This window comes from Rhipicephalus sanguineus, chromosome 1 (genome assembly GCF_013339695.2).
Source record: "Rhipicephalus sanguineus isolate Rsan-2018 chromosome 1, BIME_Rsan_1.4, whole genome shotgun sequence".
Taxonomy (NCBI): Eukaryota; Metazoa; Arthropoda; class Arachnida; order Ixodida; family Ixodidae; genus Rhipicephalus; species Rhipicephalus sanguineus.
The window spans coordinates 191224212-191239468 of record NC_051176.1 but is presented as its reverse complement, the minus strand read 5'-3'; the positions used below and the strand labels follow the sequence as shown (position 1 = coordinate 191239468).

The window sequence follows — 15257 nt, the reverse complement described above, 5'->3', positions numbered from 1 at the left end:
AACGTTTTTAATTATTATTATTATTATTATTTATTTAATATTATTATGTGATTATCTATTATTATATTATTATATGATTATTATTATTATTATTAGTATTTATTATTATTATTATATTATTATTAACCATCCTTTTCAGCTGGCCCAGATGGCATCCCCTCTGCCATACTAAAAGCATATGGCAGTATACTTGTCCCAGTATTGACTACCATATTTAAATAGTGTCTGCATGCTTCAACGTTTCCTAGCATGTGGAAAACTGCTCTGTTTTCCCAGTGTTTAAGTCTGGCTGTAAAAGTGACGTCTCGAACTACCGCCCTATTTCCCTTCTTTGTGCCGCATCCAAAATCTTGAGCTTGCTCTTCACAAAATATTGTCTTTTGATGTAAAAAATTCATTGATTGTGAATCAGCATGGGTTTCTCGCTGGCCGCTCAACTGTCACTAATCTTGCCAGTTTCATGATGCAAGTCTCCACGCCTATTTCGCAGAGAGGACAGGTTGACGCTATTTACTGTGACCTTAGCAAAGCTTTTGATGTTGTCAGCCATTCGCTGCTTGTGGATAAACTTGCACACTTTGATGTTGATTCTTCAATTGTGAATCTCCTCCATAGCTATCTTCTTGATAGATTATGTTACGTTGCCGTTAATGGCCAAACGTCCTCTTTGTATAAAGCTACTAGTGGGGTTCCTCAAGGGTCGGTACTGGGCCCACTCCTCTTTTTAATTTATGTTATGATGTTTCTTCTGTCATTCGGAATTCTTCTTTCCTTTTGTATGCCGATGACATAAAGATATTTAAGGAATTCATTCAGTTATCGATTGTCGCTTGCTGCAATCTGATTTGTGTTCTTTTTCTGAATGGTGCAGGAGCAATAACCTCTCCCTAAATATTTCAAAAACCAAGGTAATGAGTTTCACTCGAAAAACATCTAGTGTGCCATTTTTATATTCTGTCAATTCTGTGTCGTTGTGTAAGGTATGTGAGATCAATGATCTAGGTGTTCTTTTTGATAGCACCTTACACTTTTCTGCTCACGCTAAGCGTGTTGCTTTGCGGGGTCTTCGCACCCTAGGCTGTGTTTGCAGAATGTCTGCCGTTCTCCTGTGCCCTTCCCAAAATTGTACACCGCGCTATGTCTTCCTCAACTAGAGTATGCATCTGTGATCTGGAATGGCATTCCTAATTCCAGCAGCAACGCCATTGAGCGAGTCCAGAAAAAATTCCTAAGCATTTACAACCATCGTTTCGCTAGAAATGACTCTGGATCTCGTTCTAACGCTACTGGATTATTATCATTGCCATCACTTTGCTGCCGACGAAATCGCGCTGATCTGTTATTTCTTTACAAGCTTGTGCATGGTATCATATCCTGCCCTGTACTGCTCAACTGTCTTAATTTCCGAATTCCACGTACGCTGACCAGAGAGTATAGACCTTTTCATGTAACCGCCTGCCTCTGTGAACATTCGACCATTGGCAGGATACAACGTCTTTACAATGCTTACTTTTTGGAGCTCGATGTCTTTCACAGCTCCCAGTCGTTGTTCTGCTCCGAGCTTTGCACTGTACTTACATAGCCTTGTACACTGTTCATATTTTTTTTTCTGCCTGCGCATAGTTGTATATGTGCAGTTTTATAACGTTTTTTATCCCTGATATTTTATTATGAATGTTTCCTTTTTTTGTTTTTGTTTTTTTAGTAGAGGGCTCCGGAAATTTCGACCACCTGGGGGTCTTTAACGAGCACCTAGGTCCAAGCACGCGGGCCTCTAGCATTTCACCTCCAATATTGTGTGGCAGAAGCGTAGAATCGCAACAGCCGTCACAACCGCGAATTGCGTAACGACTGGGTGGTTTAAAGGTTCCCGTTCATTACAAAGGGCTCAGCCATAATTATTCTTACCAGCAGCCTCATGAAGTGTGCCGCTACGTATGTGCGCGTATTGCTTTACAGACACGTATCTGCTTCGTTACTTCGCAAAATGGTGAATTATGGCGTAATGCCTGGTTACTTCGCAACTACACTTGCATTAGGCACCCTGGGTAAGTTTACGATGGCCAGCGTCACGCGCACAGGCGTTCCTTCCCTCACGGCACGTTTGAGGTGTCCAACGAGAAGCGAAACGTGGCAAGCGAAGAAACCGATGCGAACAGGGCCTGCTAACGCCATTGCGTTCGTTCCACTCCAAGAGGCGATGTGTTCTACAAGGACTTTTTAACGTGCACTGACATCGCACATTACGCGGGCCTCTAGCATTTCGCCTCCATCGAAATGCGACCGCCACGGCCGGGATCGAACCCGAGTCTTGCGGATCTGCAGCCGAGCACCGTGCCCATGTGCGCTGAGCTGCCGCGGCGGCACTAAAAAAAAAAAAAAAAAAGGTTTTCCCCTGTCCACCCACCCGTAATCTGTTTTACGCTACGAGCATTCCCTTGTTCTGCTGGGCGGGCGAAAGGCTTGATCGCTCGAAAGTGAACAACCAATCTGTTATCTTATTTTCATGAAATAGTTCTCTAGGCAAAAGGAGACATATGAGTAAACAGACTTTTTTCCCCGCACGTTTTTATACAGCGCCAACCTGGTAAGAAGAAGAAAGAAAAAAAAGAACAGAAAAGAAAGAAAGAAAGAAAGAAAGAAAGAAAGAAAGAAAGAAAGAAAGAAAGAAAGAAAGAAAGAAAGAAAGAAAGAAAGAAAGAAAGAAAGAAAGAAAGAAAGAAAGAAAGAAAGAAAGAAAGAAAGAAAGAAAGAAAGAAAGAAGCAAGCTCATCTGTACCTTTTGTCCACTGGTTATCTTCCCAGACCGGACTATGATAACTTTGCTGTGCAGGTCCGTAGTCCCGAAGAAGTTGTAGTCTTGAATTCTGCCGTAGTTAACGTATACTACGGGTCCCTGGGTAGGAGGGGGAGAAAAACGAAGACGCACAAAGCGAAATGTGGAATCTGGGACATTACATAATTCAGATGGTGTGCACTAAAGTTAAAATGTTTTACAGAAGCACATCCTCAGTCCTGATCACGCGGTGCGCATCTCATGAAAACATTGATCATTCCAAAAGCTTAGTCGCGTATGTAACACATCTAAATGGAACATATGGCGCAACCATTGATGCATCTGCCATTTCGTATACGCGCTTGATAATGATTCATAATTAGCTGGATTTCTGTTACGGTTTCTATACGTTAAAAAAGTCGTCGTTTAGTGGAGATGTCCGTAGTGGTGGCTGTTGTGGAGAAGACGACACTGGTGCTTTATTTTCAAGGAGAGGGATATCCAGCAGTTGTATTTTTAGCAGCAGTGCAGGAAGACATATGTTTTTGAAGAAATAAGAACCAAGCAAACATTCCTGGAGTACCAGAACGTATTTTTCGGAGTAGGTCACGAGCATTATTTAAAAAGGAAACAAAAAGCGCGATTTTTTTTTTTTTAGCTACGCCACCAGACTGCACCGGCAGCTACCGTGGAGTCGTATAGGTCCCTCCTTATTTGAAGACGTTTTCAGTGTTATTCGAGACATCGTGCGCGTGATCGCTTACGCGTGACACACCCCGCGCGTCATCCTGGCGCGGTTTATGCTGTCACGCTCAACTTACGCTTCTGAACAGTGAGTCAACAGCTAAGCGTAAAACGAGTTACGCCAAGAGCAAGCGATACAGCAGCGAGCGCAAACATTCAAATCGAACAGTATAACACAGCCACGTAGTACACACGCGACACTAACGCACGTGACCGTTCACTCTCGATTCCGCTCGTCAGCTCTTCTCGGGACAGCTACGACGCCACTCATTCGCTATCGCAGAAAAGTAGCAACCTCAACACAGTCTCAATTCCGACCCATTACTTTATTAACAAAATATTCCATTGCTATTTGAATCTGACACGGGCAAATTCAAATTAGCTTTCCAGAGAAGGCCGGCGCCTATACAAACGGATTGGCGGAGAATGGCATAAAGTGAAGCATCGTCTTCATCAGCAAAAATGATTATGAGGCGATATTTTAATGCAGGTATGTCAGACGTACACAATAACGATCCTGTTTTCGCCCTATAAAATGAAAAAAAAAAAGAAGGCGAGTAATGTCCTTGACGGGAATTGACTACAGCCAGCGCCCATTGACGCTCTATTCATCCGTCCGTCCGCCTCTCTCAATTCTTTTACGTCTCATTCAGGTTGGGCATGTTCATCCCATAAGCATACCATGCGAAGCAGCGAGGGCGAAACAACGCGAGCAATGACACATCAGCCATGACCGAGGAAATGATAACGGTGAATGGAGCCCGAAATATTATAGAGCTCTTCCCAAGCCTCCCTTACCTTGCCTGTACCGCTTGCCGCATAGGCCAAGTATGCAGGGGGGATGTACGTCTTTCCCGCTAGCACCATGGAATCTCTGGAGGCACACGTTAGAAGCAGCTGGTTGCCCTTGTACAGCACCACCTGCGCCGACGGAGAGAGACGGCTGTAGAGCATGTGAGGCACTGCGTGCAATACGATGGCTCGTGGAGGATAACTTATAGGACTGCTCAAGGGACAGTGGACGCAGCACTGTAAGTAGCGAGGAATGCTTAATTTAGCACCCTGTTTACTTTGGCGCTTGCCTGCAACACAACTCAACTGTAACTGCGACTCTTTATACAACAAATATGATTCACAAACGCTAATAAATGCCGTTAATAGCTGGATAGAATGTTAAACGCATGAGTGAATAAAAGAAATGGTAGCTGCTGAAGAAGACGCGGCACATGGTGAAGAGAGGTCTCACTATAGTCCTACATTAGTGACTACTACATGCAAAGCTGCAGCATTTACTCATAATTTCATCTCTAACACAAGACAAGGGCATGACGCAGAAGTTACATACATTTCACTCATTCCTAGGGTCAACTTAATAAGGTCCCTTTTCATGTTTTCAGGGTATACAAGTTGCTAGGAGCAAGCCCTCCTCATAACCAATATGTAGTTTCGTAACAACGCAATTGGTAGGGATTTTACTGCTTACTATGAGATAGGCTTAAATTAGGGGACGCAAGAGGCTTGCTTTCCGCTTGAGTATAAACAAGAATTTGAATACCAGCAAAACGTAAGGATGATTCGGTTTATCGTGTATACGCAAGCCGCTCTGCGCGCTCAAATCTGAAGCCACCTTTTAGGTCGAAAGGCGGGCTCGCCCTCTTTTCAAACTCGTGTCGTGTGGAAAGAGAAGGTACACCTCGTCCTGTATTATGAAAATTTGTGCGTAAGGACTCTGCGACTGTGGTAACCGCGCCCCCGTTGACGTGGCTGTGGTCGAAAGCCCTGGATCGCAACAGCAACCTCAACGGCAAATACCTACTTAAAAGCCAACGAGATTATAGCAGTTCGCATCCATCGCGTTCTCTTCAAGAAAACCACTGTTCATGTAGTTTCCAAAATTCATTGTTGACGAGAACAAAAGTCCACCGCTCGATGGCAACTTATGGTTCATGCAATGCTCAAGGAAAAAAAGGGGAACAACTTATGGTGGTTTGGCTTTAGTCAAGTAACCGAACTACACAGAGTGTATTCAATGTGAGATTGTTAAATAATCATGCTTGCGTCTGTTTTCTAAGCGCAAACCATGTGTATGTTTACTGACGCTCGCAAGGTCCTGCGTGGCATCCTGGCACCAACGCGCCGCATTTGAGTATACACGGAGACCTGCTCACCTTGTTTTCCATCGAAGTGTTGGCTCGACTCGTGAGGACCATGTACATGGGCTCCTTCACCACATCCATGCCAATGTCTTTCCAGTACTTAGCCACTGATCTTATGAGGTCCATTCCACCGGCGTTTTTTGCGGTCAAGTTACTGCAAAGGACGTGAGCTCGATCTGTGCAGACGCTTCACGTGCCAGCATTTACACACACGGGCTACGGAAGCAGGGGCGAGGGGGGTGTTGCAGAAGGGGCGCCTCCCTCCTCTGTTCTCTAAAAACATTTCCAAAGTTTCTGTTCGGGTAAACATGACGGAGCAATGATGCATGGTTATCTCGGTTTAACGTCAACAACGGAAAACACTGCACAACAGAACTGACAACCTCGCAACAACTGCTATTTCCCGAATCATTCATGTTTACTGCGTTTCTTTGCTAAAGCGGCTGCGACTGAACGAAATGCAAAGGGTGGATTCGTATACTTTATTTATTTGTTTGTTTGTTTGTTTTTTCAAGCGACAGCCTCCATTTGTAGAGCCATAGCGCACAACCACATCAACCGTAACAGTGGCATTCAGTGTCAGTTTACCTAAAGTTTATATGACGCTCCAACAGGTTCCATCAGCGCATTCTTTCATACGCGTTGCACGCAGTTAATATCTGGTTAAGAAGTCCCACTTTATGCTACGTGCCCTATGTTCAAGCATTAACCCTTCGTAACGCACGAGGCGCTCGTAGGTCTGTCTCATCATTATCTGTACCGGAAATCATTTTGAATGGGAAACAAGTGTCGGTTGACTCACACCGTCGAACAAGATCACACACTTGAAAAGAAGCATGGCAGAGTGAACGCACTCTCCTGCCTTATGCGTGCGAGTTTTGGGAAAAACGTTTTTCAGTCAAGGTTCGCAGTGTGATTCACATTTAAATGCAGTACGTTCCGAGTGCGTTAAAGCGAGAAGCATTTCCTTATTTCTTTTATGTTGCTCCCATTACAGCGTGTCAGAAACGTTCACGCTGGTTGCCATCCAAGTGCATTACAGAGTCATTGTGTTTCCAAAAAGTACTTTGGCGCCTATGTATTACTCAAGTTATAGAACATAGCTGGACCCCGCACGACAGACGCACGTCGACATTTCTTTTTCTTTTTTATCTAAGACCAACACTTCAGCGGCGTGCATGGCAGATAGAATACATCTTGCTGCCACGAGGAAAGGATACGCATATGATAAGAGGGGCTCACTAAAACTGGTTCCTGATGCCCCTCGCTGTGATGTTGTACATGATGGCCTTGTAGATCCGGTCGTGCTGGTGGTACTTCTCGGTGGAGATCTGGTCGTGGATGCTGAGCAGGCGGCTCATGGTGTCCGTCACGACGGGTTTCTCACTCAGCTTGAACAGGTACCAGAGCATGAAGGTAGTCGCCACGGCGGCGAAAAGCACCCAGCAGATGACCCACTTGAGCAGTAGCCGCTCCGCGGGCGTGCGCGCGTACTGCTTGCGCTGCTGTATAGCGGCCATGCGCACTTTTTCCGCCAGGGTCGGCGACATAGGGCCACCCGGTGACATCACGGCCATTGGCGTCATGCTGGCGCGCCTCTGGAGGGCCATCGGCTGCCCTGCACAAAAACAATGCTATCTAGATGCGCTTCGGCCCAGCCTCGGCAGTGAATATGGGCCACAGCACAGCAAACGACACCGCACGCTGTTCATCCCTCTGCGAAATTGTTTGTATATTTATCTCATCTGAATAGACCTTTCTGTAATTGGCGCGCACCCGCAGCGGCGGCCGCAAGGCAGTATGGGAAGACGAAGTTTCGTCGATCTGCTCACCCAACATGCAACGTGCGAGCGTGCAGTCATGCGAGCGCGTTGTTGCATAGAGCAGCTATGATAAACACGTTTCAAACTTAATTAACGGAACAGTTCTACTTAAAGAAACAAGTTTGCCCCATACCACGGTGTTAGAAGTATTATAGGTGGACCGACGGCGCCTCCGGAAGCGGCGAACTTTTGTCCGCGGTTTGTGGCGTCTTGTTCACAGGGCCCTAGATGGCGCTACACTACTGGTGGCTCAAGAGCGGTATCAGGCGTGGTCGCTTCGGAGCCGCGACCGCCCCTCGAAATGAATAAAAAAACTGTGCGTTCGCGCTATAACGAGCGCAAAAATAAATAAATAAATAATAGCTTCGAATAAATCGAAATTTGGACGATACAGCCGCTACCTGTTGAATATGTTGAATTTGCCACCGCGAAGGTTGGCGGTGGCAAATTCAACATATGCTTTCCTCATTCGGACAATTAAAGATATGACAGTGACGTCACGCTGAAATATGACAAAAATTAGTTCTATTTGTAGAAGTATAGTTTAGATAGTTAGAAAAAATACCGCATTAGCCGTAGTATTACAACAGAAAATGCACAGTGTCTTTGCTGTCGCGAACATTCGAAGTAATTTGCGGTCGTTGATCGCGGATAAAAAAATGTGTCACGAATACGACTGTTTAGCTGGTCGTGCATAAAATACTGAATTTTAGCGAATGCCAGCAGCTAAGTTTGAGGCACCGACGAAGGATATGAAAAAGCATCCTGGTTTGGCACTGCGAGAAGGGGAGACATTATGAATGGTGGATATATGTTTCCGATTCTTCTCTCTTGCCACTGAGGAATATATTTCACTGTTTATGTCTCGCATAGTCACCCGAAGACAGCGTTACTACTTCGTCTTTCAAGGAACACGTCGATCGCGGTGTGCGGAGTCTTTACGAGCGTAGCCAGTCAACCGCGATGCTACACCGGTTACGGTACTCGGCTGCTGACCGAAGTTCCCTAGTTCGATCCCAGCCGCGGCGGTCGCATTTTGATGGAGGCGGCGTGCTAGAGACCCGTGTACTCTACGATGTCAGTGCATGTTAAATAACACCACATTGCCGAAATTTGCGGAGCTCTGCTACGGCGTCCCTCATAATCATAACGTGGTTTCAGCACGTAAAACCCCATATATTCTCATTGTTAACAAGCGTAGCTTTCGCACAGAGAGAGAAAGACTGCAAACGCACGTAGGTGTTAAAAAAAAACGGGCCAACTCACGGCGTGGATGAACTCAAGACGATGAACTCAAAACGAACTCAATACTTCGTCGGCACGGCGTCATTAGCCAGAGCCGCCTTTCGTGATGTGCTCACAAGAACGTGCCCTTTGTACACTGCTTCCCACGTCTTCGTTATGTACCTCGGCTCGAAGTGCTTCTCGCACACGTAATCAGTCGACTGCAGCACGCGGTCCTTGCGCGGAATCGCATGGCGCCAAACATACAGGCGTTCCGCATTTCAGGGTGCAGAAAAATCGACTTTTCAGTGCAGGTCTTGTACACAGAGTTGCACCGCGGCACAAAACACTTTTTGCCCATTTCACGGCTTTCTCACTCGAATAGCATGACCTGCCATCGCACAAAAAGAATTAAACGAGGAAGCAATGTGGCGACAACTGCTTCGTCACCGTGGCTTGGTCGGAAGAGAGGCCGGCGCGCGCCGCTGTGAGCCTCTTGACTGCTCCTGCCACCTCGCGGCGTGACGGCGCGGAGGAACCGAAGTTCGACGCAGCGAGCGCACGGCGCCGGTGCTGCGTCGTTCCACCTGTACTTCTAACACCGTGCCCCATACATTGACTTAGTAGGGCGGGGGGGGGGGCGCTGCGATGACCCCCCCCCCCTGATGATGAACCCTGCGCACGCCTATGGCTACCCGTACCTCATGTCACTGGTGGGGTGTTTGCAGTAAGTATCTGCATGCCACTGGCTTCGTAAGCGGCGCGGCAGGAGGGGCGATCGAACCCCCTCGTGATCCAACCAGCTTCCATTAACCTTATACAATGCAGACAGAATTTCCACAGCTGCTGCGTGAAGAAACGTTTTCTACTTGAACCATGCATAAGAATCCGCGCAGTAATCATTTATGCATTGCCTCGTTACCTAGACGCCTGCCAGTCGTGAACACACATCTGTTCTATTCTATCTGTTGTGAACACGCATTTAGTCCTTATGCTCACTTATTCTATAACCCTGAAGCTCACTTTCCCAGAAATATCCATTTTAACAGCGAAGCTGTTTACGCTGTCGGTAACTTATGCTCCGTCGTAAAAAAACTATCACCATCACGAACCGGCACGCGCTCCCTTCATTCTCTTTACAGTGCAGCTGTTTAAGCAGTTTAAGCTATCGGTAACTTGTGCTAACACTCCTCAGGTGGGTATATGCGCCACAGGAATCCGCCTGTTCCATTTTCCTCTGCTGCCCTCTGCCGTTTTGGTAGGGGCCGGGACAACCGGTATTACCAGAAGCAAAGCCTCCGAGACTAAGAGCCGTTTCGCTTTTCCGCTAGGGAAGGGCGCATGCGCCGTGGCATTGTGAAAGAGGCGGAACCCACTACCGTGTACAGCAGGCGCGAGCGTCAAACGAAAACGAACACGTGAAACAGAGAGAGAGAGAGAGAAAGAAAGAGATAGAAAGAAAGAGGAAGAGAAAAATGGAGATAAAGGGAATATAGACATAGAAAGATAGAAAGACAGAGAAAGATATAGAAAGAAACAGACACGAAAAAGAGATCGAAAAAACAGAGAGCAAGAGAGAAAGAAGTAGATAGAGAGAGAAAGAAAGAAATAGAAAGAAATATAAGAACAGCTAGATACAAAAAAGAGATACAAGAAACACAGAGAAAGAAAAGGAAAGAGAAAAAATATAGAAAAACACGGGAGGCCGCCCAGATGCGCTCTTCCTTCAGGCTTGGCACCTCTAGTGCGAAGCTTCCATAATTTCTTGGGCTTCTGAATCGTTGTTCCGTGCTTCCTTCCCAAATCCCACAAATGCAGAGTAGGATCGAGTGTTATTTTATGCACTTTTCGGGCACATTGCATGCTCCGGTAATAAATGGTCGATGAGAGACACAAGCTTTCCACATACCACATAGAACCCATTCAGTACTCGCGCCTCCGCAAATGTATTCGGTCCCCTCCGCTTGATGCAGAATAGTTCCTTTATTTTTCATCATAAAGATGAAGGAGGCTGGGAGAAAACGCTGAGAAACAGCTTGAATAGATCCTTAGAAAGCACTGAGATCGGGCTAGTTGGTACTGATCCATAGTTTCTGTAAGCGCGAAGGGCACGTAACACATGTCGAAGGACACAGGACCCTATGTCCTGTGTCCTTCGATTGTGTTGCGTGCCTTTCGCGCTTACAGAAACTATGAATAGATCCGCCTTCCAGAAATAGAATTTGGCGAATATACAGCATACTGAAATGCACATCAGCAACCAAGAAGCGATTTGTACAGCAAATCAGACAAACAGCTTTATCAACAGATAAAGAGAATGAAAGGGAGAAAATTACCAACCACGGTTCAGCACATTGTATTAGGAAAAAATCGGCAGATCCCACGCGTTGTGGGAATCGGTTTCATGCGAAGCAGTCGGCGAGTACTTCTATTATGTATTTTATGGCTTTGAGCCAAGCGTTACGAGGTGGATCGACGTGTTTTTTAAGTGTAGTAGCTGTGTACACATCGTGGACTTACCAGGCACGTCGACAACACTGGCGTTTAAAGGGTAACTTATGGTGCAACGTAACGTCAGCCCTCACGTTATAATACATACGTCAGTATAAGCGAAACTAAATGCACTTTATGGCGCAATCATGTGAATATCATACGTAACATTCGTTAATGTATTGCTCCGGGGTCGAGCAATGCTTCAATATAGCAATTGCTAAATCATAGGAATACAAATGTAATGCTTATTAGACTGCTATAAAAGCGGAGCTAACACTCGAACCACAGACGTTAATCTGATATGACGCCTGTATCGTAGGAGTACATATGTATACTATAGCGTTAATTGCTTTCTTGTAAAATTATAGACAGCACCACAACCGCAATTGACGTTGCACCGGCATTACGCCTACATAGGATGTTTTTTTCCAAACCAGTTTATAGACCTGGCGTGGCTCTGTGGTAGAATACCTGACTGCCACGCAGAATGCTTGGGTTCGATTCCTGCTGGGTTCCTGATTTTTATTATTTCCATTCATCGGGTCAACGCTGCCGATGTCGGTTTTTCTTCACGCTCTCGCATTTAAATTACCAATGTCTCTTCTCGCCATTCCTGGGTAGATATAAGCTGTCAATCACCTGTGGCGCATACCCGTGCACCGCGGCCCGTGGTAAACGGGTATGTGCCATATGTGTCTGGAAGAAAGGGTTTGACGACGTATGCGACAGGATTTTCACGTTATTCAAGTCATCATGATTCGAGTCATATTCGTCAAATCCTCATACCCTCTCATGCCAATTTTGGTCTACACCAAGTTAAGGAGGCGATCATGTGAGCACCCAGACGTAGGCGGATAGATAGATAGATAGATAGATAGATAGATACGCTCAAAGTGCCAAAGGTTCGCTAAGAAATGCTTCGTATTTAATAAAAAAAATTAATAAGAATGCATATAAAAACTTACATTACTAAAACACACACACACACACACACAAAGAGAGAGAGACTCGTAACTAAAGGATGCAGTGTTTAACTTCCACGGGTGAAAATAAGGTAGCATGTATCATATCTTTGTCATTGTCCCAACTGCCTTGTATAGGGTTCACTGGCCTCGTCAAGCTGTCCATAAACAGCTTTTAGCCAGTGAACCTCTCCAGAACCTATTTAATTCTGGGAAATAAAATGATTTGATTTGATATATTTATGGAGAAACGAAGTAATTGTGCTTAAAGTGCATAAAATATTGTCGCGGTGCAACGCGAACAAACAAGAAGGACAACTTGCGACAGAGAAGCAGCGTGTTCAAATGAGCTGAACAGAAAAACGTCTTCCTCGTCTTTCACACCGAAAGCTACTGTCCCACTAGCCGGAGTCTGTGAAACCTCGCCATCGTCATCGTCGTTTATGTTTATGCACGTGTCACTTGCCTCTCCTTAACAGAGCATCGCCCCGATGCTAAACCAGAACCACCGTTTTATGGAAGTGCACAGTCAGTCGGTGACAGACGGTTTCATGCGTACGACATGCACAAGTACAGGCCGGTGCTGGCGACGCCTTGTGCAATAGGGACTGTCGGGGACGACCTCGTAGGTTACGTCACTCAGCTGTCGCGATACACGATATGGCCCGAAGTAACGCCTTAACAGTTTCTCAGACAGTCCACGTTTCCGTATGGGCGTCCAAACCCACACTCGGTCGCCGGTTGCGTAGGTTACTATTCTTCGGTCGGCATTACAGCGGCCTGCATCGTAGTCTTGTTGCTGGCGGATCCGTAATCATGCGAGCTGCCTAGCTTCTTCCGCCCGTTGAGTAAACACGTCGGCGTCCGTGTCAATGTCGTCCCATTCGTGTAGTAACATCGCATCCAACATCGTCCGTACCTCCCATCCGTGAACGAGGCTGAATGGAGTCATGCGAGTCGTTTCTTGTTTAGCTGTATTGTACGCGAACGTGATATAGGGTAAGATTTCGTCCCAATTTTTATGTTGGGAATCCACGTACATCGAAAGCATGTCTTCAATAGTCTTGTTTAAGCGCTCTGTTAATCCGTTCGTTTGCGGGTGGTAGGCAGTTGTCTTACGATGAGTCGTGCCACTTAACATCAAGACATGGTCTAACAGAGCTGCCGTAAATGCGGTTCCGCGGTCTGTAATCACGACGGCTGGGGCACCATGTCGCAGTACAACATTCTCTATGAAAAATCTCGCGACTTCTGCCGCTGTGCTTCTTTGGATTGCCTTTGTTTCGGCGTACCGGGTCAGATAATCCGTTGCGACGATAACCCAGCGGTTCCCTGCAGTAGAAGTAGGAAGTGGACCCAAAATATCCATTCCGATCTGGGCAAATGGTGTTCGTGGGACTTGGACAGGTTGCAGCAGGCCGGCTGGTTTCGTCGGAGGCGACTTGCGTCGCTGGCAGTCGAGGCAAGTACGAATGTGTTGCTTCACGGCTGTGGTAAGCCTTGGCCAGTAGTATCCTTGCCGAACTCTTGCCAATGTGCGCGTGTAGCCTAAGTGACCAGAAGTCACCTCGTTGTGACATGCTTGAAGCACTTCAGTACGAAGGGTTGCAGGAATGACGAGCAAATAGGGAGGTCCAATCGACGAGAAGTTTCTTTTGTAAAGGACGCTGTTCCGTAAACAAAACGACGGCAATACTCGTGCAAAAACTCTGGGTGCACTCTGAAATTGTCCCTCTAAGTAATTAATTAAGCCAAGCAACTCAGGGTCGTCACGTTGTTGTTGGGCGATCGTCGACGTGTCGAGGACACCAAGGAATGCAGTTTCATCCTCATCGGGTAGAGAAGCCGACTGTATTGGTGATCGAGACAGGCAGTCGGCGTCCATATGTTGCTTCCCCGACTTGTGTACGACCGTCATATCAAATTCTTGCAGCCTCAGACTCCAACGCGCTAATCGGCCGGTGGGATCTTTAAGATTAGTCAACCAACAAAGTGAATGATGGTCGCTAATAACTTTGAAGGGGCGGCCATACAAATACGGGCGAAATTTCATGACTGCCCATACCACGGCGAGGCATTCTTTCTCTGTTGTTGAATAATTAGCCTCTGCGCGTGTTAGCGTTCTGCTTGCGTAGGCGATGACTCTTTCCGTGTCCTCTTGCCGCTGCACTAGCACAGCTCCCAGACCCACATTGCTAGCGTCAGTGTGAAGCATCGTGGGGGCTTCCTCGTCGAAGTGGGCAAGCACTGGGGTGTTTGAAGACGTTGGAGCAGATCATTAAACGCAGCTTCTTGTTCGTCATTCCACTGAAAGGCGACGTCGTCCCTCGTGAGCCGAGTTAAAGGTGACGCAATGCGTGCGAAGTCCGCAATAAACCGTCGATAATAGGCACAATGGCCAAGAAAGCGTCTGACAGCTTTCTTATCGGACGGTACCGGGAACTATGCAACGGCGGCAATTTTTTCGGGATCGGGCCGAACGCCTGCGTGGCTGACGACATGACCAAGAAATTGTAGCTCTTCAAAACAGAAGTGACATTTCTCTGGCTTCAACGTGAGACCCGCGGACCTTATGGCTCGTAAAACAACTTCCAGCCTTTTGAGGTGCTCGTCAAAAGTTGCGGAAAAGACTATGACGTCGTCAAGATAAGCCAAGCAGGTTTTCCACTTCAACCCCGAAAGGACGGTATCCATGAGCCTTTGAAAAGTAGCGGGCGCTGAACACAAACCGAAGGGCAAGACTTTAAATTCGTATAAACCATCCGGTGTAACAAAAGCGGTTTTCTCCCGGTCTCTTGGATCTACCTCGATTTGCCAATATCCGCTCCTCAAGTCCATTGAAGAAAAGTAGCGAGCGTGTCGAAGTCTGTCAAGCGAGTCATCGATACGTGGAAGCGGGTACACATCTTTCTTGGTCACCTGATTCAGCTTCCTGTAGTCCACGCAAAATCGCAGGGTGCCGTCCTTTTTCTTGACTAGGACTACAGGTGATGCCCAGGGGCTCTGTGATGGCTGAATCACGTCATCTTCAAGCATTTTCGCTACTTGTTGCTGTATCACTTCGCGTTCCTTGAGAGCC

General features: G+C 46.6%; 1 protein-coding gene across 1 annotated transcript in view; it reads right to left on the bottom strand.

Moving 5' to 3' along the window:
• LOC119404460 (aminopeptidase NAALADL1) overlaps positions 1-15257 on the bottom strand; it is a 74128-nt gene that overhangs the window by 51819 nt on the left and 7052 nt on the right. The window contains exons 2-5 of the mRNA XM_049412301.1: positions 6919-7294; positions 5689-5830; positions 4319-4441; positions 2780-2896 (exon numbers count right to left, since the gene is read on the bottom strand). Of these exons, the coding sequence (XP_049268258.1) occupies positions 2780-2896; positions 4319-4441; positions 5689-5830; positions 6919-7294 (758 nt within the window). The remainder of the gene's footprint in view (positions 1-2779; positions 2897-4318; positions 4442-5688; positions 5831-6918; positions 7295-15257) is intronic.